General features: G+C 34.8%; 2 protein-coding genes across 2 annotated transcripts; both read left to right on the top strand.

Annotated features, from left to right (window-relative positions):
- Nucleotides 1-219: 219 nt before the first annotated feature.
- On the top strand, nucleotides 220-15,177 carry LOC122839052 (glutathione hydrolase-like YwrD proenzyme). The gene is given in 13 exon segments (XM_044130299.1): nucleotides 220-402; nucleotides 1,488-1,641; nucleotides 1,722-1,875; nucleotides 2,372-2,449; nucleotides 2,452-2,589; nucleotides 5,322-5,474; nucleotides 5,556-5,646; nucleotides 6,757-6,928; nucleotides 8,657-8,813; nucleotides 9,280-9,450; nucleotides 9,659-9,743; nucleotides 10,736-10,831; nucleotides 12,124-15,177. Coding segments are annotated over 13 exon segments (1,695 nt in total). The 5' UTR covers nucleotides 220-302; the 3' UTR covers nucleotides 12,270-15,177.
- Nucleotides 15,178-15,277: 100 nt separating this feature from the next.
- tm4sf18 (transmembrane 4 L six family member 18) lies at nucleotides 15,278-24,368 on the top strand. The gene is made up of 4 exons (XM_044130309.1): nucleotides 15,278-15,789; nucleotides 19,734-19,802; nucleotides 21,178-21,320; nucleotides 22,142-24,368. Exons 1-4 carry the CDS (start codon nucleotides 15,610-15,612, stop codon nucleotides 22,338-22,340), a joined length of 591 nt encoding a protein of 196 aa, XP_043986244.1. The 5' UTR covers nucleotides 15,278-15,609; the 3' UTR covers nucleotides 22,341-24,368.
- Nucleotides 24,369-24,486: the final 118 nt, after the last annotated feature.

The raw sequence follows: 24,486 nt of genomic DNA, 5'->3' as shown, positions 1-24,486 counted from the left end.
CTATTGGTGAAAACACCGAATAATTGATCAAAACATCAATGATTTAATATTATCAGACGGACCAAAAATATTAATATCAAATATTTAATATACATTTTAAAAATATGTCTTAGTGATTTGAGTTACTTGTCAACTTACTAAACTTGATATTAAGCAATTGATGTGTTCTGAGCTCCTCTTTTCTCCCAGCCCAACACAATCAATTACAGAATAATCGATCAGAAGTTGAAAGTCCGCTTCGGTTTGTCTTATTTTCTGCATTTTCGCGCTGTTTTCTCGGTCTCTGCGGGCAGCTGCGCGGTATGAAAGCCGACCTTCCTTTCTCCTCTCGCCGGTCTCCCGTGCTGTGCTTGCACGGCTGCGTGGCGTCCAGTCAACCGCTGGCCTCAGCCGTGGGTCTGGGTGAGTGAGTGGGAGGGTGGACGACACGTGATTTGTTTATTTATTTTTTTCAGTTCTGCGTTTTTAATTTGATCGTGACTAATAAAATCTGAAATGCATGCAACATATGAAGAGGACGGCAGTATTCAGAGTTGTCTTCTTTATGAACAAAACACGCAGGGACAGCTGATTAAAGTATTAACTGCAAGAGCCGCCGAAAACTGGACTTTAGACGGTTCTGTAGGAGCTCAACTGGCAGTTGAAAGAGGGATCTATATGACTTTAAAGCTGCAGTATGTAACTTTAAAAAAATATTTTTTTACATTTAGAAATTGTCACTCTGTCATGACAGTATGGTATGAGACAGATAATTAGTGAAAAAACTGAGTTTCCCAGAAACAACCAAACAGACTTAGCGCTGTCAATCTCTGCCAAATTGCAGCTAGCATAGCATGTTATGAATGCTAAGGCTAGTTAGCATGGTCATCATGATGATGGTTAAATGGTTTTCTTGCAATAGTTAGCTGCTGTTTCTCTGTCATTAGCACATTTAGCATACATATGTTAAGACCCGCCCCCTCGCTCTGATTGGTTGTTTCTGGTGACTTTCACAGATTATCTCTCATAACAAACTGTCATATATTATCTAGTTTCTTGTGCAAACATCTCTGTATACTTGAATTAAGACAAAACTAACTTAAATCTAACTTTTAAGCAACACATAGAAGCTTGTTTTAAGTAAATAATTTTGTAATATTATTTCTGAAAAAACTACTAGTTCCACTTAACAAGACATTTTTCCTATGTTGCGGCAATGGAACTAGTACTTTTCATTAATATTAAGGTATTATTTACTTAAAAGAAGCTCCTATATCTTAAAAGATATTTGTCAGTTACATTTGTCTTATTTCAAGTGTACTTAAATGTTTGGATTGGAAACAAGACCAAAAGTACTTGGTAAGATTTTGTCTTTTTGTTCTAGAAAGTAACTTGTAATAACAGAAGAATCATCAAACATTAACCTAAGGAATCCAGAGTATGTTTTGACAAAGAGCTGCAGGAATGCCATAAACCGTTTACTGTCCTAGGTCTGGTTTTGCGTCCAGATGTCCTGAAGCGTGGCGGGAATGCTGCAGATGCGGCCGTTGCCATGGCAGCGGCTCTGGCGGTAACGGAGCCGTGCAGCACTGGACTCGGCGGCGATGCCTTCTGCTTGTTCTACGATGGGAAAACTGGAGAAATCCGGGGGATTAATGGCAGGTTGAGACTCCTCTGTCAGGTTTATTCTCACCTGGATGATGTTGAGTAATTATCTAAGCTTCATTCATGTTTCTCCTCAGTGGTCGTTCACCTCGAACTTTGACCCTAGACTTTCTGGAAGGACTCGGCTACTCAGCAGAAGCTCCTCCTTCGGTGTTTGATGCTTTAAATGTGACTGTCCCTGGAGCTCCTGCCCTCTGGTGCGACACAGTCCAGTTGTTTGGAAGCCAAAAGGTTCGTCTGCTTCTCTGGTCATCATGTTTTCTGCAATAATCTGGTAATTAAAACCCCATTTAGCAGGAATTTAAAGGACATAACCTCTTTAAAGGGACAATTTTGATGCAAACAGATCATAAAAACAGATAGAAAAGAAAATCCATCTTGTTTGTGAATTGAAGTAAAAATAAAGTTTAAATTTAGAGTTTTTGCTGATCCTTGAATTCATGAGTACATTCATAAAAAGGTTGCATCAGGCCAAGACAGTTTATTTCACACAAGAAAAAAGCAAAATTAGTTCAAGGTCTTTATCTAAAATTAAACTCAACTGATTACATTCAAATAATTTAATATTGATACAGTGCAACACATGCATGTTTTCAACATATGACTGCTATAAAATAAAAACTGTCTGTTACTGACGCTAGCCGCTACAGAGAGGTTTACCACAGTGACTCTGTGTTCCTGCTCCACACTGCTTCCTGTGAAATGCTTCCTCTTCCTGTTTCCCCAGCTGTCCTTGCAGGAGGTTTTGAGTGGAGCGGCGACCCTGGCAGAAGAGGGCTTTCCGGTTGCCGGGGTTAGGGTTAGGGTTCCAGGCACCACTGGAAAAAGTGGGCGGCGGCTTTGGGCGAGTCGGGGAAGGAGCTAGGGGCGGACCTGCTGATCGGCGGCCGTCCACCCAAACACGGAGAAGTGTTTAAAAACACTGCGATGGCTCAAACCATGAAGGTAAATCCCTGAAGTTAATAAAAACAAACATTTTGACTTTTGTTTTTTAACATCCATACATCTTTTTGTAGAAACGTTTAAGCTGATATTTGCATTTCCTATTAGAAAATAGTTAAAAATGAGAGAAACACTGGGAATTTAAATGAAAGGGTGTCCAAAGTGTGGCGCAGGAGCCATTTGTTGCCCTTAAAGTGATTTTGTTCGGCCCCTGATCACAAGTCAAAAAATAGAGAAAATTTTTAAATTGTCTGTTTCCTTTTAATAAGAAAACTTCTTTTAAAAAAACTGTTTACTGCTTATCAGGTAAAACTAAAAACAAAAATCACAATAAACTATTTTTTGGATTTTCAATTTGATTTAATGAAAATGTGTCCCGCCTGTAGTTAAAATGTTCCAGTTTTTAAAACGTTTGGACAGAGGTGGTTTAGAGCAAGGAGGTCAAACTCATTTTCATTTTGGGCCACATCATAATTATAAATGTCATTAAAGGGCCGGTTGTGACAAAATGTATTGATTAAACTCAATTAACAAACTTTAAAATATTAATAATGATGAGTACTTCTTAAAATTAAACATAATAATCTTTTCACATCATTATTTTGACTCTTGTGGAAACAAAATTGTGTGGAAACTCTTTTTTTTTTTTTTAAAGAGCATCTTTTTTATTACACCTACATTAATTAATGTAATGTCTGGCCAATTTTGTGAATATTAGGTTAAAAATATTTTGTAGGAATATTTTTGTATTCTATCAGTTAGACTCCAGGAAGATTAATATGTTTATTTTATTAATAATGTTGTCATTTTTTACTAACATTTGTGCCCAAACTTGTCAAGGCAAAAAATTAATATTTTTAAAAGCTCTAAAACCACAAAACAAAATGAGTATTTTTTTATTAGTCAACAATAAACTAAGCATCCAACTTTTAAATTAAGCAAATAAAGTCCAGTTTTTATAGAAAAGGAAAGTTTATACCATCGTTGATCCAAAACTTAAAAGAAGGTAATTTATTTTGAAAATTATTTTGCTTGTTGTTATTCCCAGCAGTAATAACAAGATTTGGGAAACTCTTTCTTAAAAAATCCTAACTTTATTAAGTCAGGTTTGGTTAATTCAAAGAAGATTTTAAGTTTCAAAGTAAAAGTCAGTTGATAAATGTGTTCTTATTGGTTAGTGATAATTTTGCTTTAATTAAAAATAATTTCCATCTGCTTGCCACACAGAATCAATCCACGGGCCGCAAATGGCCCACGGCCTGCACTTTGGACAACACTGCTTTAAATAATCTGCAAACATTTTTATAAAACCATATTTAGGCAGAATGCTGACTGAAGGGGACTTAATATGTCCTTAATATGAATAAAAATGTGATTTTTCTCACTTTTTCTTTCTAAAACATAACTTTCCCTTCCCCTATTCAGACTTGTAACCTTTATTGTGAGTATTTATAAACCTCCCCTCATTTTTTCTGTCCTCAACACTTCAATAGAGGTAAAGCTGAGGTCACTGTGAGTGGATGTGAGCGTGCGTTATCACCTCTGAAGGAGGAATTCCTGATTTCAATGGCGTCCTAAAAATCTGCATTATGTAACGCCATAAAACTCTCCATACACCCGTAACACAAGCAGAACGTCACGTTGCAGAGCCAGAAGAAACAATGGAAATGACCTCACCCTCAGTGATGGCGGCAGTCACTCCATGATGAAGACAAGTGTGTCATTTCCTTGCTCTCTCACACTTAGACAGCCTTTGATTCACCCCATTGATGGAAATGTACAAAAGCAGACGGAGGCATGACTTCACTCTGACGATTTGACGGTGTTTAGTCACCTGAGTCAGTTTGACTGGGGGACCAAAACTGCAACAAAGAACCGCTGACAGAATCGACACGAAAATCTCTGAAGACACTGAGCGCAACTTCCTTCTTCACAAAACGTAAACAAACATGGAGTCAGATTTTATTGGTGGAAGAATTTTGCTTTTGTACTTGGTGAAAAACACCAAGTGCAAATGTAAATGTTACATTTGTCATGGTAATATTTACCCAGAATGCAGTGCTCTGGTCCAAAATTTTCCTCCTTTTGGATCGGTCTCCGATCAGGTTGGCGTTCACTTCAACCGAACCGAGACCTTGGTTTGTAGGTCCACCAGAATTCGCTGTTTTGATCCACATCAGAGTTCGATTGAGCTAGGATTAAACTTCACGTTTTTTGTTGTCTGGAAAATTAGCCATTTCAAAAACGCCTGAAATATAACATCACCAATCAGCAGACACTGCCTGTAACCTAGCAACCCCAGCAGAGCTCCAGCAAATTTGTTCAGCTGGCATTACTGCTGCGTGCGCTGTACAATGGCTGCTAGAAAGAAGTGTTTTGTTGTTGACTTACTATTCAGAAACCCCTCGCTGCATTCTTGTTGGTTGTGCAGGAACCTCTACTTCTGCTTTTCAAAGACATACGATTGTATAATTGCCCATCTGTTTGCACGTTCATGTCTAAGAGTAAACTTTGAGTTGGGGGGGCGTGGCCATCATCAGCTTATTTGGATTTAAAGTGACAAGACGCCCTAAAACAACTCATTCTGAAAGAAGCTCAAAATACTCAAACATTTTTTTTAATCTTAAGAATGATTTTGTGTAATGAACATGTTTTGTTTAGAAATAAAATAATGAAGCCTCTATAGTGAATGTCGTAATGGTGCACCAACATAACATAAATGTAACTTTTCCCAGGAGCTCGGTGAACAAGGCAAACCGGGTTTCTACCAGGGCCGAGTGGCTCAAGCTATTGTTGATGTCATCAGCCAGAACGGAGGGGTCATGACCCTGGAGGACCTCAGCAGCCACGACAGCGAGGTCGTCAGCCCCATTAGCACAGATTACAAGGTCGGCAACCCGAGTCGGTTATCATGCCTGTGCCTTCATTCCCCGGTCAGCGGCGAGTGACTGGATTTGTTTTGTGTTCAGGGCGTGCGTCTGTGGGAGCTTCCTCCCAACGGTCAGGGCCTGGTCGCTCTGCTGCTCCTCAACATCCTGGAGAACTTTCCTCTGCTCAAAGGTACGGGGCAGGAACTCCGAGGAGATGCAGCCGACATCCTCTGAAGCTCAGAGGGGAAATATTTATCCAGACCCTGAGGATTTTAGAATCTCAGACTGTTGTGTGTGCACTGCAAAAACACAAAGTTTTGATCCCCAGAACTCAACATGGAGAAGCAGCTTTCAGCTTCTGTGCACTGCAACTCTGGAACAAACTTACAGAAAACTACAAAACAGGCGAAAAACTGAGCTCCTTTAACTCCAGACTAAACCCACCTGTTCATAGCTGCTTTTGAAACTTTGTAAATAAAGCATTTCAATCTGTAATGATGGCATAAATGCAAATTTGTGCCATCACAAATTTGAAGTTTACCTTTAGAAGGTATAATAGAGTGGGGTCGGGTGCTAAAATATCTGTAGTTTTTAATACCAAATCTGATAATTTATGTATTCCCCTAACTTTCTTCTTTTTAAAAACGGAGTTACTCAATGTTTTCCATAAGTGGCTTTATTTCAATCATCCCTTCTGTGAGTTGTACAAGGCATAATAGTGGTGGGCTGTGAGAATGTTTGATTAATTACAAGGACAATATTAGCAGCAAAAAGATGCAATTTTACCAGAAAAATGCCCTAAAACTAAAAAAAAAATTTAAAAAATAGAGTTGCTTTAATGAGAAAATAGTTCTTTCTTTAAAATACTCGTTAGATTATTTAATAGTCCTGCTTCTGGTAATTTGATGTTAAAAGATGAAATATTTCCTTACCTGTAAAACCAACAGCAACTTTACAAGAGGCTCATTATTCCTCATTTTTCATATTTTTTGTGTTGGAGTTACTCCTTTACTCTCCAGATATTATGACTATATTCAGTTTTTAAAAAACAACCACTTTAGTCTTTCATTATTTTTGACTCTATTGTTGTTAAAACATGGCTTTATTCTCATAATCGAAAGAAACTCCTACTCTAATATTCAGTTGTGCAGTTGGCATGAATTCAAAGTTCAAATGAAAAGAAGCTGTAAATTACGATGTACTGATCCAATATAAATAAATATATAGAATATAAATAAAACTCTGCAACTGTTTTAATTGAAACATTTTTGTTGCTGCGTCTCGTTGCGTTTCCTTTCAGCTGGAGGCCACAACAGCTCAGACTACATCCATGTGTTGGTGGAGGCCGTGCGTTTGGCGCAGACGGATGCCTTCTGTTACCTTGGCGACGCCGCCCATGTGACCGTCCCTACAGAAAGCTTACTGGCGAAAAGCTACAGCCAGCAGCGGGCGCGGCACATCAGCATGGACAGGTGTGTGTGTGTGTGTGGGTGTGTGTTGGTGCCATGATGTACCAGTTGTTCTTTGTTGACTTTAGATAGGATTGTGGACTTTTACTTCCCTTGACCTTAACGCTCCTCTCTCTTTGTCTCGTCCCTCGCATACGAAGGTGTGGGCCCGTATAGCTGGTGTGTTTACTGACCAGCAGCGTGTACTTTGAACTTTAAATCGTTATCAGCTGTAATACAAATAGACTTAGTATAAAACCGTAGAAATATAATAATCCATTATGCTGAATTCAGGCACACAGAAACACGCTGAAGTGAAAAATTTTAAATTTAGTTGAAATCCTTTTTGGTTTTGAAATGTTTGTCACAATAAGCAATAAATCAATTAATCACATAATAAATTAAAATGAACTCGATAACTTAATTCAGATAATTTATTGTTTTTCTTTCTCTCTTTTTCAAAAACTGGATGACAAAAGTCTTGAGTCTGGTACTTTTGGTCTCAACTTGCCCTTTTTTTTAAAGGACAGTTTTGTTTCCAGAGACTTCATAATTCATTTTATTTATTATTTCTGTTGTTTTGTTGATCTATTTTGGATATTTAAAATGTCTTCCGGTTCCAGTGTTAAATATTCATTAGAAATTAAAGTTTATTGATCTTTGAAAATGTGTTCTTGCACTTTTATCATTACTTGAAAATGGTCTAAAACCACAATATTATCGTTTATCGCAATAACTTCTGGGACATTTTATTGTCCACCAGAATTTATCGTAACGGGCCTAGTTGTTTGTAATAACCTTTAGTGATATATGTTGGGTTTTTATATATTGTAATAATTTATAAAGTGGTAATTTAGGTTAATCTGATGTGTAGGATAGGATAAATATAAGTCTTAAACTTATTTTCAGTCAAGTTGTTTAAATTGTTGCAGTGTTTTGAAATACATACAATTTATTTGAATACTGACTGAATAAGTGTTTTGCGATGTTGCATTGCTGAGCCTCAAACACTTAATAATGTTTATAGCACTGCTGTAATAGTTGATTATAAGTGAAAGGAAGGGCCTCCTGCAAACGTGTTTACTGACAGAAAAATCCCCAACATAAGTTTGGAAATCCTGCTTGTTTAGTTTTCATTTAGCATCAGGTTTAGAGCTCCAACCATTGATTACCTTAGTAATCGCTTATTTTGTAAGTTGTTCTGACGATTAATCGATTATTCCAATGTTTAATTGATCAATCAGATAAAAAATTGCCACAATTTGCAGATTTTTCATTTAACCCCTGAATCGGAAATAAAAAAAATAAAAAAAATGCAGATAAACAAATAATTTCTTTCTTTCTTTAAGTAGTAAATGTCTTTTGTCTTTAATCTTTTTTGTAAAATGTTTATGTATGCTTGATCAACTGTAGATTAATTGATTAATTTTTGCATTAACTGATTAATATTTGGCTAGTAAAATGTGTTTAGTAGGAGATTTTATTTTATTTTTTTACAGAATCTAAAACTATGCCACTAGAGGAATTCTGGGTATAACATATTTACAGAAGGTTTTTTAATTATACTAAATGCTAATGTACCTGTATTTGTACAGTTTTCTTTTAATTACTGCTCTGAATATCTTGTTATTCTGGAAAATAACGAATGATCCAGTTAGCAATTAATCGGTTAATCATGATCAATCCGATTAATCGTTTTAGCTCTGATCAGTTTACTTTCTTTATTGTAAAATAATGTCTGTGGATCTGCAGGGTGATGGCGCGAGTGGAACCAGGTCTGCTGACAGGAAGTGACACGGTCTACTTCTGTGTGATTGACAGTCAGAGGAACGCTTGTTCATTTGTCAACAGCACCTACATGGGGTTTGGGACCGGCCTGGTCCCGAAGGACTGCGGCTTCTCGCTACAGGTCTGGTGTAGAGGAGGATACTGTTCTTTATTCAGGGTTCACACTTCAAATCCTTGAAAATGCTTTAATTTCTCAACCAGTGTGTTGTTTATTCCTCACTCCCTCTGGCTTCTGAACATACAAATTTGTTTTGTGTGGCTCCTCAACTTGGTTTTCCAACAACTACCAGTCAGAAACTCAACATTTTCCCACTTTCTGCTATTATGGCTGGCCTAATTAATAAAGCTGGAATCAGTCAGTCAATAATACGATTTTTAAATATACTATATGTGTCATAAATGAATTAGAGAGCAAAGTATCCTAATTTCTAACCGGTTTTGCATATTAACACCACCTCAAGAAGAACGGCCTGCTTGTGTTTTATGCCGTATTAAATAGTTAATATAGCTGATATTGTTTCCTTATTTAAGCATTAACTAATCAGACTGAACGGCAGCGTTGAAATTCATATTCTTCTTTCTTGCAGAACCGAGGTGCCAACTTTTCCCTGCAGCGCGGCCATGTTAACTGTGTTGCTGGAGGGAAGCGGCCGTATCACACCATAATACCTGCCCTCCTCACCGACTCAGAAAAACCCCAACTACTCGCTGCCCTGGGGGTTATGGGGGCTTTTATGCAACCTCAAGGACACATCCAGGTACGCAGAATTAGGGCTGCAATTAACGATTATTTTATAATCTGTCAATTATTCTGACAATTAATCGGATAAAAAAATAGGCACCTTCTTTTGATTTACACCTCAACCTTTTTAGAAATACATCTATTGAGTATTTTTGGTTTAACCAATTAATAATTATGTAGCAAAAGGTATTTGATAGTAGATTTACCTGGTCTGTTGTGTTAAGGTCCTGCTGAACATGGTCGAGTTTGGGATGGACCCTCAGCAGGCTTTGGATGCACCGAGAGTCTTTGTGGAGTACGATAACAAAAGTATGCACCTTAAAACATTTTTCAAAAGCCAAACAATGAAATCATCACTACAATTTACACCATAGTATGGCATATATCCCTAACAATTTGTTTTTGGCTCTCTTAGTTATTTTGCTCAGGGCCGCAACTGACGATTAATCAATTAATCAAATAAAAAAAGCAAGTTCTGCAGATTTTTTATGAAACCACTGACACTTATTTGCAATATTAGAAAAATAATAAAAATGGCAATAAACAAATTCCTTTGTTAAATAATGAAGATTTGTTCCTTTAGTGAACACTTAATCATTTGAAGCAAACGATGCATCTGCAGCTAAAAACATACTTCTAACATCAACATGTGAAAATCTCAGGACTTTCTGCTGGAATCAACACCAACATGATTATTTTCTGCATTAACCAACTAATAACTGAATAGCAAAAGGTGCTTAATAGATTTGTTGTACAGAATTTAAACCAAGTGAAGCTAAAACTGCCACTTGAAGTTCTGACATATAAAAAAAAAAAATTCAATGCAGTATATTTGTACAGTTTAAACTTTTCTACTCTTAGTGTCTTAATCTTTTTTAAATGCTTTTTTGAGTTTGTATACTTCAGTTAACAATTAATGAAATACAAAATTAGTTGATTATTTGAATAATTGATTAATCACGATTAATCGTTTCAGCCTTAAATGTTTTGTCACAGTACGCTTTATCTATAAATCTTGGATCTTTCATAACTGAATTTTCCAGTGGAAAATAAAAGTACAATACACTAAGTAATGTTATTTGTATTTATTTCAATCCGAATTGACTTACCTTATTTAAACTTTACATTTTCTGCTCTATAATAATTTATTTTATCTTGAAATATAGATATGAAGCTTATTCCTGCATACTAAGGTGATCGATTAGCTCTTTTCTGTCGTGTATTATGGGATCATTAGTATAAAAATGATAATTCTGCATAATTTGAAGGAGAAATTTTTTTTTGGTGATTTTGTCTTGCAGCTGGTCAGTGGTTAGTTAATTTGGAGGAAGGGATCGACCAGGAAGTGGCTGAGGAGCTGAAAAGAAGAGGCCACAGAGTCAACTGGCCTGTTACAGGTATTTTATCTTTAATGTACAAAATATGTTTTAAATTTCTGCATTTAAAAAGTCGGAAATGCTTTTGGTCGTAGTTTGGACTGTTCTGCATTGACTTACAGTTCACATTTTACCACCAGCAGCTAAAGGAAGTTTATGTGCCAGAATAAGTGTTTTATTGATATACTTTATAGTAACATCCATAAAAAATTACTGTTGCTGAAATAACATTCTGTCTTAATGTCAATAAACCACAGTTTGCATTAAACATTTTGGTTCCTTTTACAGGCAGGATGTTGGTATTTGTTCCTCTTCTCTTCCCAAAATGAAACATAGAAGTTAAATCACTTTCCTAAAAAGTCCAAACAGATTATGTCTGTTAAATAACTAAAAAAGTCCGAAAATGGAACATAAAAAAGCTTATTTTAACTACTACAACTAATAATTATTGTAGTCATAAATTTTTCTGTAAATTGTCATGACAATTAGTTGATTATTCTTTCAATTAATCTGATAAACAAAACTGGCACATTATGCAGATTTTTTATTTAATGACTAAAAAATATAACTTTTTGCAAAAAAAACCAAAAAAACATTTTATTTTAGAAATACATAAAAATCCACATAAACAATTAATTCAATTCCTTTTTTAGATCAGATAACGTCCATTTCATTTCCTAAAATGCAATAACATAATAGGATTATTATTGCTTTATTTTTTTTTACAGAATTTAGTCAAGTGAAGCTAAAACTGTAACTTGCGTGTTACAGTGTTTGAGGTGTTTGTGTTGGACATATTTATAGACCAACAAATTTTTCTTTTACATCTCAATTGAAATATATATATATATATATATATATATATATATATATATATATATATATATATATATATATATATATATATATATATATATATATATATATATATATGTATATATATATATATACATATATATATATATGTATATATATATGTATATATATATGTGATGTTCCTCTTTATGTTTTTTGTACAGTTTTGTCTTAATTACTGTTGTGATTATGTTATTCTTTTAGCAAATTGCCTTCTTTGAGTTTGTTTACTGCAGTTAACAATTAATTGATTATTAAATTAGTTGACAATTATTTCAATTATTTATTAGTTATGATTAATTGTTTTAATCATAGTAGATAATGTACACAAATATCTATGGTTTCTAATTACATTTGAAAAAAAAAAACAAGTCTGAAATTGGAGCTTTTACTCAGGAAAAGTGTGAATAATGTTTGAAAAACCTGTTTTTAAGCCACCGTTGTATTTCCATACGTAGGCCACCAGAGGGCTCAGTTTGGGCGTGGACAGATAATCACTGTGGGTGATTGGTGGAGTCACTCCGTCCCTCAAACCGGCTCCCCACCCAGGGTGCTGTGGGCAGGATCAGACCCCAGAGCAGATGGATGTGCTCAGGGATACTAATATCAGAAAGACCAAAATATTGAGAATCATTTCACTGCTAATTAATACAAACGAAATGTGTTTTTCATGATGATTTTGGTTTAATTCCCTCTTTTTTTAATAGCACTCTTGTTTACTTTAGTTTTATGATTCAACCAAATGATTTTAATGCTGGTTAATATTTGACCAACAGCTGGGTTTGTATCAGACATCACATGGCACCTGCATGAGGTGCTTTATTTCCTGATATCAGTATTCATGAGTTTGTTCTGCAAATGTTCAAAGTTCACTGACAATTACTGGATGCAATCAGCAGAAGCAGATCTGCACAGTAACCAAGGGATATTCTCAATATTTCTCTGAAAGAAAACCTGGTGATTGAACCACTGATACCACAAATTGTTGGACTCATCAAGAAATAAAATAAATAATAATATGAAAGTGCTTTTTCATGCTCTGTATGCAAGTCCTTGTGATTGTCAGTTTATTTTTTTAAGGATTTTTCTTTTACAAGGATCTTTTCTGTCTGCAATGGCGACCCCATAGGGGGGAAACGGGTGCCATGGTACCCCATAGAAAAATGTTGGCCACCCAGAGAATCATGTTCAGGTCATAGAAAGCCTTACATAGTCATCTTCTTCAGTCAGGAGCTAAATGTAAAACACAATAAATACATTTATAAAATTTTGCAAACTTCAAATTACACAATTCTAAATTTTATTAAAATTGGAAATTAATAGATAAAAATATAAAAAATATATAGGGGAGGCCAGAGGGCAGCTATAAAAAATCTATATAAAAAAAAAAAAAAAATTATTTTCGAATTTTTGAAGAATTTTTTTTATTGGCCCGAGCTAACCTCCCTTATGATAACTTTTTTGGGAGAAAACACCGTTGGTTGCATTAGTTTTAAATTCTAAATCTAAGATTATTTGTCAGTGCATTATTATTATTCATCTATAGAAACTTATGTTAAACTTGTTTAGAAATGCCAAATAAATTAAAGTGTACACTTGTGTAAATCTTCTTTTGCTACCAGAATCTTTATCTGAACTTTATGCAGCTCGCAATAAGGTGTACCTGAGTTGAAAATGATTAATACTGCCTTTATAAAAGGGCGTTTTGCTTCCCCAAAAGAAGAAAAACATTCGGAATATTGTGTTTTCAGTTTGTTTTTTTAGAGTAAAACATCCAATATAACAGTTATTTTGGCTTCAGGGAAACTAATAAATTAAATAAAATCACCACTGCAGTTTTATGTCATTCCACTTCCTTAATTAGGAAGCTGACAGCAGATGTAAACAAAATAAATAAATACATTTGCTTAACTTGTGTGAAAAAGATGCAAATTGATAACCACGTACACCCAGTATAATATGAAGCCACAGTTTAATAAAAAAATAACAAAAATAGATATGACACTAATTAAAATTAACTAAATAAGACTTAATTAAAAATAAATGTGTTAAAATATACTGTTTGTAACTTTAGAAAATTCATATTGTTTTGTTTGTTTTAACTTTTTTTAATCGCTGTGAACCAGTTGGAGTGACCCAACAACCGACACGAAGCAGGCAGATATTTTTTAAAGTGGAATTTGATTAAATAACCAAAGTGAATCAAATTTACTTACTGTAGGTGACAAAGAGAGACAAAAAGCACTCCATGTATGTAAACATCTAAATAATCTTCATTAATTATGTAATTTTCCTGTTGGCGCTGGATTGTTTCACACAGTCCCTACTTGAGCATAAAATCTCCCCCATGTTGGACTTTGTTGCAGCGGTAATCTCCTTACAGTTCCAAACCCAACCTGGTACGATCCGTTTACTCTGTTAACAACCCACCGACATAATCCAGGCAACATAATCTGCCTGAAACGGCTCTTAATCGAGCGTCCCTTACGTTCAGCTTCAGTTAAATGGACATTAAATGATGAGTCTGTGAAATATAAATGTTTACATCTTTAATCGCTATTGATGTTCAACACATTAAACTTCTTCCTACCTGCTTGGAAGAAATACCTTAAACCTTATTGTTTCTTTTTGCTTTAATTCACATACACACACGCAGTCATGTTTTCACATCTTCTGGGGACTTTACATTGACTTCCATTCATTTTCTACAGCCTAACTCTAACCATCACATACCTAGCCTTTACCATAACTAACCTAACCATCACATACCTAGCCTTTACCATAACTAACCTAACCATCACATACCTAGCCTTTACTATAACTAACCATCACATACCTAGCCTTTACCATAACTAACCATCACATACCTGGCCCCAAACCCAAAAACAGCATTTCCCCTCATGAGGATCAAGAAATGTCCCCATAGGGAACAGCGGTCCCCACAACCCCACAATGTGGACAGAAATAGGTCCCCACAAGGATATAAAAACCAGGTTCTCACACACACACACACACACACATACATGTAATCTAAATATTACAATGACGTATTAGGGCCATGCTGATAAAATAAAAAGATAAAATTATGAGAATAAAGTAAAAATTACTACAATAAAGTTCTAATATTATCAAGTTGTAGTTTTATGAGAATAAAGTTGAAATAATAAGAATGAAGTCATAAAATTATTAGAATAAATTCAAAATAATATGAGAATAAAGTCAAAATTCGGAAGAAAAAGTTATATTACGAGGATAAAGTCGTAGTTTTACGAGAATAGTCTTAATATTATATTAAATACTATTTAAATTATTTCGACTATTTTTGTACGACCATTCTTGACTTTATTCTCATATTATTTCAACTTTATCCTCATGTTATTTTGACTTTATTTTTATTTTTTCCTTTGTGTAGCCCAAACAATCCATCATAAATCCTGTTTTCTGTGAACAATTTAAATGATAAAGTCATAATATTACAAGAATAAAATAGTAGCATTGCAACTTTATTCTAAAAATATTGTGACTTTATTCTTGTAATAATACAACTTTACACTTTAAATATTTTTACTTTTTTAAAATTATTTTGACTTTATTCTTGTAATCTTATCTCAATTTTTTCTTGTATTTACATCAATACACATGTCAGCTGTTTCTTCTGATTCAAGTTATTTTTTTGTCTGATTTTGTCTCTGCTGACTAACGGCCTGAGGGAAACCCCATCATCCTTGTTGGACTTTTTGTTTTTCCATTTGTTCTGGTATCGTCAGCGTGAACGTGTTTCCTCCTTTGTCATGCCAGAACCCCCTCCACCCTTTAACTCCGACAACCCGCTTCCTGTCCCTTCAGCTGTTCCCCTCCTCTCCTTCCCAGTGCCTCTCCAGAGCCGTTTCAGCTCCTCCACCGTCTCCCTCTGCGCGTTGTGATTTTGGTGTTTTTGTTTTCCGATGTGCTGCTCGGTGGGTTTTGCCCGGTCTTTGGGCCTGGCTCTGCTGCCGCTGGCACTCTGCAGCATTTTGGCCAACCTGCTGCTGCTGTTTCCAATGGGAGAAATCACCTACATGCAGCAGGACCGACTCGCCAGCTACATCTGGTACTTTGGTGGACTGGGAGGCGGAGGGCTGCTGGTGAGTAAAAACATTTATTAGAAAGAAACTTTAGTTAGGTTTTTTTTTGTTGTTGTTGAAAAAAGGGCTTTTATGGTCAGGAATTTATTCTTTTAAATCATTTGTTAAAACCAATGATGGATTAAAAAACAAATGTTTTACAAAGGAGCTTATTGGGACCAAAAATGATAAGGATTATGTTAAATAATTATACATCTAAGGATGAGAATGTGAGGTTTAACTGTCATTCAATGAGCTAATAATCTGAGAATTTATCTGTTATGAAAATTTTTTAATGTTTGTAGGTTTTAGTATGAAAATGATAAAATTTTGTATCTTCTACCTGCTTTTTTTTCAAATAATGTAAAATTGGATGTCAATAGGCATGATTATTTTAAAATTTGTATTTTTACTTGCTTTTACTTTTTGTCTACTTAAAATTAAAAAAGAAATATAATTCCTTTTGTATTATTATTGCATTGTTATGTAAATCAATCAAGTTTATTTAAATCAATTTGAAATTTAAATAATTTCAAATTGATTTAAATTGGTTTTACTTTTACCTTGTGTCTTGTAGGATCCTATTTTATGTTCATTTGTGTAAAAAATTGCTCTAAAATTAAAGTATTATTATTAATGTTATAAATGTATTAATGGGGAAACCTAAAGCAATATAAACCATTAATCTTCTTCTACATTTACTCAAAATATATTTTTATATTCATATTTAAAAACCTAAAGTAAAGAATGTATCTTTAGGAATAGTTTTTTGATATTTATGGCTTGTGAACTAAAGCGTTTCCTCCCTTCCTGTCTTATTCATTAGAGATTACACTGCAAAAACAGAAAATCTTACCAACTATTTCCTTTAGTTTTTAGTCCAAATATCTTAGTAGATTTGAAATGAGACAAAACAAACTTACAGTTAACTTTTTGCCAAGTTACAGAATCTTGATTTAAATGAATGATTCCTTAATCTAGTTCAACAGGCAGATTATTTAACTTTTTCCTGGTATTTTTTCATCAATATTAAGAAATTTTTTACTTAAAATGAGCTACTATTTTTTGCTGAAAAGTTCCTTGTAAGTTAGTTTTGTCTTATTTTACTAAGATGTTTACACTAGAAACTGGAGCAAAACTACTTGGTAATATTTGGTGTTTTTACAGTGTAACATTGGCAGAGCTATTTTGTGCTTTTAAATGTAATTTTTTAGTAATTAAAGTGGATTTAGCCCTGAAAAATTACAGAGTAAAAATTGTTCCCCTTTGATACCATTCAGTCTGAGTGAGTTTGCAGTTGTTCAGTGGGAACAAAGAAGTGTTTTGTACATCTACAGTTAATCTGTCTGCTCTGCACGCAGCTGAGCTGATGGGGTTTTGCTCCAATTGAGCAGAAAGGAGTTGTTCTTTTTTACCCAGCAACAACAGAAAGATTGTGCCTTACAACTAAAATTAACTTTGTTTTTCAACTATTTTTCTGTAAACCTAAATACCAATCCATAAAAGTGTAAATTATGACGCTCTGTGCTAATTAAGCCAGTTGCAGGTGGATTTAAAGGAAATAACACAAGAAAATTTAAATAATATATGAATGAAGTGTGATAGTCAGTTAAAGAACTGAAACTGGTCAGAAATGAGGTATAATTACACTGCTTAGCGCCCCCTGCTGGACGGAGGACCACAATAACGATTTGATTTACACAGGAGAGGTTTACAAATACTCCATTTTTATTTATGCTAAAAATAAAAAAATATACAATAACCAATCGATCAAGGATAGAAATCATCCAATTTCCCATTGATCGATGATTTTAAAGTAAAATACTAATAACTTCTAACACTGGAAACTCAAATCAGTTTTGGTCCATTAATACTATAAACACACAGTACTATAAACAGAAAGAAGTAGACTACAAAAACACAAAATCTTACCAAGTATTTTGATCTAGCTTGTTACCTAGCAACCAGCACATTTGGTCAGCTGGCTGTTTTACCGCGGTATGTGCTGTACAGAATCTTACTAAGTATTTTTGTTCTAGGTTTTAGTAAAGATATCTTGGTACACTTGAAATAACAAGCAACTTTTCAGTAAAATGTAAGTGCTTGATTTAAGTCAATAATTCCTTTAAAGTTATATATATAAAGTATTGTTTCAAGTGGGCTAAGATATTTTCACTAAATTATAACCAAAAATACTTGATATGATTTTGTGTATTTGTGCGTTTTAAGTCGAATGAAGATCGGAAACATACATTTTGAGATATAACTAGAGGTAATAATGTAATTTTCTTTTAAATTCCAAGCTTCTCCATATCAAAAAACCTGCAGGACATTTTTGCTCTTTAAAAAATTTCAATTATCAATGAAGTCACACTTTCCAGAATCTGAAAGATCTGAGTAGTTTAATATTTTTGGCTGCTTATTTCTAAGCAGATGGGTGTAAATGACATAAAGTTAGTAGGTAAAAGAACAAACTGAATCCTTCTGAGAATATCCATCTGCAGCTCCCCCAACTTCCCCTCCCACATGCATCCTCCCTCCGTTTTTCCTTTTCTCCTCTTTACAGGCCGTGCACTTCCCTCCCTGTCGTCAGACTCCCTTTTAATCTCTTCTGTTGACATGCAGGATGTGTATTTTAACTAAATTCTGATGGTTGAGCATTTTGAGGGTGTGGAAAACATTTTGGAACATCCTTTCCTTTTGTTAGAATGTGATTTAATGACTCTGGGAGTCGGACAGCAACACAGGAAAGAGGATCAGAGTTCCTCTCTTCCTCCCAGACAGGGGAGCAAAAAAAACAAACTACGTTTTCGTTACAAATGAGTGCAAAACTTTGACTATATATTATGCAGGGGTCAAAAAATTGCTATTTTGCAATTGCGGTGTTTTCATTAAATAAGAAACGTAATTAAAATTAATAAGTAAATAAGTTTCTACACGTGATAAATTGTAAAAAAAACCCATCATCCTTTAACCACTTCCTGTCATCTTTACTTTGTTGTTTCCACCAGTAGTAACGTCCTGTTGTTGATCATGTGAGTTTTATAACTATAAAGCCAAGAAAACCACAAAACCTAGCTCCAAAACTTTGTGTCAAAAAACCTTTTAAAAAATTTTTGTGTTTTCATTTAGCAAATTTATTTGTTTGTGAAATATCAAATTGTGGAGTTATTGTGTTTTCATTAATCATATAATTGTGTAAATTAGAATTACAAGAATAAGTTTGTTTAATTGAAACATGCTAATGTAAGAAAAAAAGCACACAAACTTTTCAATAAAGTTTTTGAAAAAAACTTTATTGAAACCAAGAACCACTATTCTTACAGTGGCAAATTATTTCACTTAAAATGTGGAAAAATATGTTATAAGTGATATAATCTGCTGTTTACTTCTTATTTCTAGCTGACCAGTTCCTTGTTAGTTGGTTTTGTCTTAATTGAAGTTTAATAAGAAACTAGACTAAAAATACTTAATAAGACTGGGTGATTTTGTAGTGCTCTCATCTTTTCTAGTAGCCATTGTACAGTACATGCAGCAATAAAACAAGCTGACTAGGTGTACTGGTTGCTAGGTAAAAGTCCAGGCTTCGCTGGGGTTGCTAGGTAACGAACTGAGCTTAAGTTAGTTTTTCCTTAACTCAAGTGTACTAAGATATTTGCACTAGAAACTAGACCAAAAATACTTGGTAAGATTTGTGTTTAATAAATAAATAAAAAAGTTCTGATCAGATATATGCTTTACTAGTTATTACTTTTTTAAATAAATTTTTATAATGACGTATAGTTGTTTTAATTAAAGGAACTGGGTTTGCATTGAAAACTTAAATCTACAGTTGCATGCATAAACTTCACAATGTTCTTTTTTTATTATTAAATTATCTGGCAACAGAATAAAGGGAATAGATAAAGGGAAAAATGTCATTGTTCAGAAACTGTAACATAAGAATCCATTCTGTGTTTTTCCAGATGCTGATTCCAGCTGTGGCCTTCATCACTCTAGGGAAATGCAGCTGCTGCTGGAATGAAAGCTTAATGGTAGGAGACTTTTTACGCTGGGACCAGTGCTCAAAATATACAAGAGGGGAACATTCTGCACCAGCAACTGTTTATGGAATCTGATAAACATCTAGCAAAACATCCACAAAGTCGGTCCTGGAGGGCCAGCAACCTGGATGTTTTAGTTCTCTCCCTGGTGGCACCAACAACCTTTTCAGCATGCCGATGTTCTTCTTAGGCCTTCTAACGATCCATCATTTGATCCAGGTGCGTTAAACCAGGGAGAGAACTAAAATATGCAGGAGGCCGGCCCTCCAGGACCCACTTTGGGGACCACTGATCTAGAGCATTCAGTTTATCTGACAAGCTAACATTTCAACATGTTTTTTTTCCCAGTCTGTGGTTATCAGTTGGAAACTAGATTCCGATCCTATATGGTTAAAGTGCTAATGCTAACTGGCTCTTTAGCTACCTTTTCGCTCTGTTTGAATGAAACATTTCAACATTGCTATTGTTTTCAGAATTTTTTTCATTCAGCATGTATTTGTGGAGTTTTTTCAGTTTATTAATAGTCAATAAGCAAGATAAATCTAGATTCCTATCGGATAGAGCTGAAGTGCTAATGTACACTAGCACTTAAGCTAGCACTTCATTCTGTTTTTGAGTGAAACATTTTGACATTTGTATCCGTTTCTGTTTCTTTTTTATTTAGTATATAATGGCGTTTTTGCTATTTTTTTTATTATTATTTTGTTGTCACCGCTTTGAGAGTCCTGCATTCGGTCAGAGGTGTCCACTGTTGATCCTGGAGGGCCGGGATCCTGCATGTTTTAGTTCTCTCCCTGGAGGCGCGTTAACAACCTTTCCAGCATGTCAATGTTCTTCTTAGGCCTGTACTGAGCCATCATTTCATTCAGGTGTGTTAAACCATTGGGAAAACTGAAACATGCAGGATGCCGGCCCTCCAGGACTGACTTTGGGTGCCACTGCATTTGGTAGTAATAACCAAGCTAAATCTAGATTTCTATCAGTTAGAGCTGAAGTGCTAATGCTGAGTCTCCCATGATTACTGAACAAGGCTCCCATTGTTAAGAAACACACACCAAAGTGAGCTTGAATACCATTCAAGGCGCATGCACAGCTGCGTCTATACGTGTGTGTGTAGCAGCTGTGCCTGCAGGGATGAAGTGAAATGGTCAACATTTATTCGTTGCAACATACACTCCTATCCAAATCCACACTGCAAAACACAGAAGTATTTTTAAGTCTAGTTTCTAGTGAAAATATATTTCTTTTTCCAAATGTACTAACATATTTGCAGTAGAAACTAGACCAAAATACTTGGTAGGATTTTGTGTTTTTGCAGTGTTTGTTGTTTTTAAAACGCTGCCTGTGTGCCGCTGTGCCTTCACAGATGTGCGGCTCGGTTCTGGCGGCCATCGTCGGTCTCCTGGGCTCTGGTTACTGCTTTGTCATTTCAGGCCTGGCTTTGGTTCAGGGCCCCCACTGCTTCACCTTCTATGGGTGGTCGTACCCCTTCGCAGACCAGCGCGGCAGGTAAGGACACCCCATAATAACAATTACAAAAAAACAAAAACATATTTACATCAACAAGATTATTGTTGTTGCGGGACTTCCGTATATTAAGACTTTTTTTTTTTTAAATGCTGCTGTAGTTTTATGTCAGATGAAACGGGACGCACACCTTCTATAAAGTTCTCTTCAGTAGAACGTTTCAAAAAAAGGTTTGATGGTTTCCTCTCGATCAGGGCTGAAACGATTAATCTGTCTAATTGATTATTCAAATAATTGTCAACTAACTTAGTAATTGTTAACTGGAGTAAACAAACTAAATAAAAGCTATTTGCTGAAAGAACAACATATTCAAAGCAGTAATTAAACCAAAAAATGTTTTACGTATTTTCCACACAACTAGTACCTTTAGATTTACTAATTCTACTGGCAGATTGTTTCACTTACATGGAGACATTTCCCCATGTACAAGCGAAATAATCTTCCATTGTAACTAGAACCAGGTTGCTAGGAGACAGGTTGCTAGCCAAGCCTGGCTAGCAACACCATTTCATTTTTTACACTGAAAAATGTGTTGTTAGAAGTGAAATAATCTGCCAGTGGAACTAATACTTTGTCACAAATATTAAGGAATTATTGACTTAAAACAAGCACCTATATCTTGCTGAAATGCTACTTGTAAGTTAGCCTTCTCTTATTGCAAGTGTACTATTTGCTTTAGAAACTAGACCAAAAACCACTTAGTAAAATTTCATGTTTTTTCTGTGTCCTAAAAGACAAAACCAGCTCTTAGAACCAATCATTTTTTTCTTGGATTGTCACTTTCTCTCTTCTGTGCTTCCCAGGTATCTGCTGCAGCCTGAAATCTGGTCGCGGTGCCTCCAGCCCATCAACATCGTAGAATGGAACGTCACTCTGCTGTGCGTGTTACTGGGCCTCGCAGTGCTGGAGTTTATTATCTGCCTTTTACAGCTTGGAAACGGTTTAGTGAACGCCATCTGCCGGCCCTGCTGCTACAAGCAGGAGTACAGCCTCAACGCTTAGAGAGGCACATCTGCATGGACGCTGGGCGTATCACAGAAACAACAGTACAATACAGCAACAACTGTGATATAGACACAAGTAAGCTGTTTCATGCTGATGGGCTAAAGCAGGGACGTCAAACTCATTTTCATTTTCCTTTACCAGAATGCATTCATAAAACTCATTAACAAACTGTTAAAATTTTAATAAATTGTGTCTCCATATGTGTTTCTTAAAATTAAATAATAAAGAACAACGGCGTATTAGGGCCATTGTAGATGGAGAAAAAAAAGTGTAAAGACTCAGAAATTTTCAAGAAAATCTTTGAAATTCCTGAACTTGAAAAATGTAAAATTTGAGTAAAAGAATCTGAAATTTTGAGATTAAAATAGAACATTTTTGAGTGTCAAAAGTCAAAGATTTTCCACTTTTGAAACCCAGAAAATTTCAAGCAATTTTTCTAGAAAATTTCTGAAATCCACCTCTAAAGTTCTGAGTTTTTCTCTGGCAAATGTTCAACTTTTCAAAACCAGAAATTTTTGTTTTTGCACAAAAATTTCTGAGATTTTTCTTTTCAAACTTTTTTCAAACCATTTCTGAGGTTAATCTCAAAATTTTTTCCTTGACATTTTCTCCAGTTTTTTTGTATCTCATACACTGTTGTAGCCACAGAAGGATTTTTGCAATTTTGCAGTTTTTTTTTGCAATCAACATAACTGATTTTGCAGAGCTAACTTAGAAATACTTGCAAAAAATGTTGTGATATTTGTAAATGATATATGTAAAAGAGCAAATGTGACTTTTTGTTACTTGTCTCATCGATCATGGACTAAAATAACGCTGAGGTAGAAGTAGAAGTAAGAAACTGCCACCTAAAGATTGAAGTTTGTCACTTAAACCCACATAAATCCAATGTTTTAGACCGTTTTTATGAAAAATGATAAATAAATTCACGGCTGTGTTCTATATTTGTCTCAGGTCCAGTAGGTTGACTTTATAACAGAAACACTCAGCATCTCTGTATTTATTCTAGCAATTGAGGTTCTGCCCTTAACATTAAATAAAATACAATAAATTACCCTAAACCAACTACAAAGCAATGATTCCCAAAGAGCAGCTCACAGCAGTTAATTGTAAAATTAAACAAAATTAAAACGAAATTAAAAACAGGTAAAAACAGAAAAACATGACAAAATTACACATGAAATACTGTATATGATTAAAAATCTAAAATGTTAAGAGATAAATCTTCTAAAGAAAATAGAGCTGATTCTAATACATGATACAGTTACCGACGGCAACAGAAAAGGGGGAGGAGCTGTCAGTTACTGGTTGCTACGGTAACTGCCAACCGCTTATGCAAAAGAAACATGACAGAATTTAAATACACCAAGAAATATCACAAGAAACAACCTGTTGACTAAGCATAATAAATTTGAAGAATAAATACGTTTCGACAAACTTATTATCTATAGAAAGGTTAAAATAAAATCTTAGTGAGGAAAAAGTTCTGGGATTTGTTGATTTTGGGTTGACGTCTGTAATTGTGGAATTATGGAGAACTGTACGGACTGATTGATGTAATTTGGCAGTTACAGAAAAAAAAACTGCTTTGATTTGACATAATAATATTTAAAAACATAGCTGTTACTATCCAGGAGTCCCTGTGAGAGGCCACATGATTAGCCACGGTGGGCTGGATTTGGCCCCCGCGCCTCGAGTTTGACACGTCAATGAGTTTAATGATAGAGTGGAGTGACTTTATTGTTGTCTTTAAAATAATCTTAAAAAATAAAGTCAGCTGTTTTCTTTAAGCAGTGTGTAAATCAGACCCTCTGAGTAAATGAAAGTACTTTCAACCTTCAAGTGTCCTTTCATCAAGTTTTTAGGTATCTTGTGTGTTTTTTACATGTTGCTGTAAATTGCTACCTTGATATCCGTCAGTTTGTAGTTCATTATTGAATGACATTTTATATCCGTTTTAGTTATTTTTTTTATGATGTGCTGTTTATTTTTGCTGCCTTGAGTAAATAAATAATTTCAATTTTATTTATACAGTTGGTGTGATTTTTGTAAAGTTTCTCTTCCGTTCAGAAACCATTACGAGGCGCCGGGGTTTTCCTAGCAAAGTTTTGACTAAAAAACAAAACAAAAAAAACCCGTTTTT

This window comes from Gambusia affinis, linkage group LG10, assembly GCF_019740435.1.
Source record: "Gambusia affinis linkage group LG10, SWU_Gaff_1.0, whole genome shotgun sequence".
In the NCBI taxonomy this organism is placed as follows: domain Eukaryota; kingdom Metazoa; phylum Chordata; class Actinopteri; order Cyprinodontiformes; family Poeciliidae; genus Gambusia; species Gambusia affinis.
The sequence above is the reverse complement of the archived record's forward strand: the minus strand, read 5'-3'. Positions and strand labels throughout refer to the sequence as shown.

Excerpts from the sequence above, each read along its gene's own strand:
- tm4sf18 (XM_044130309.1), top strand. The coding sequence starts at position 15,610 with ATGTGCTGCTCGGTGGGTTTTGCCCGGTCTTTGGGCCTGGCTCTGCTG. Across the intron at positions 15,790-19,733 it reads TGGGAGGCGGAGGGCTGCTG|ATGCTGATTCCAGCTGTGGC; the intron begins GTGAGTAAAAAC and ends GTGTTTTTCCAG. Across the intron at positions 19,803-21,177 it reads GCTGGAATGAAAGCTTAATG|ATGTGCGGCTCGGTTCTGGC; the intron begins GTAGGAGACTTT and ends GTGCCTTCACAG.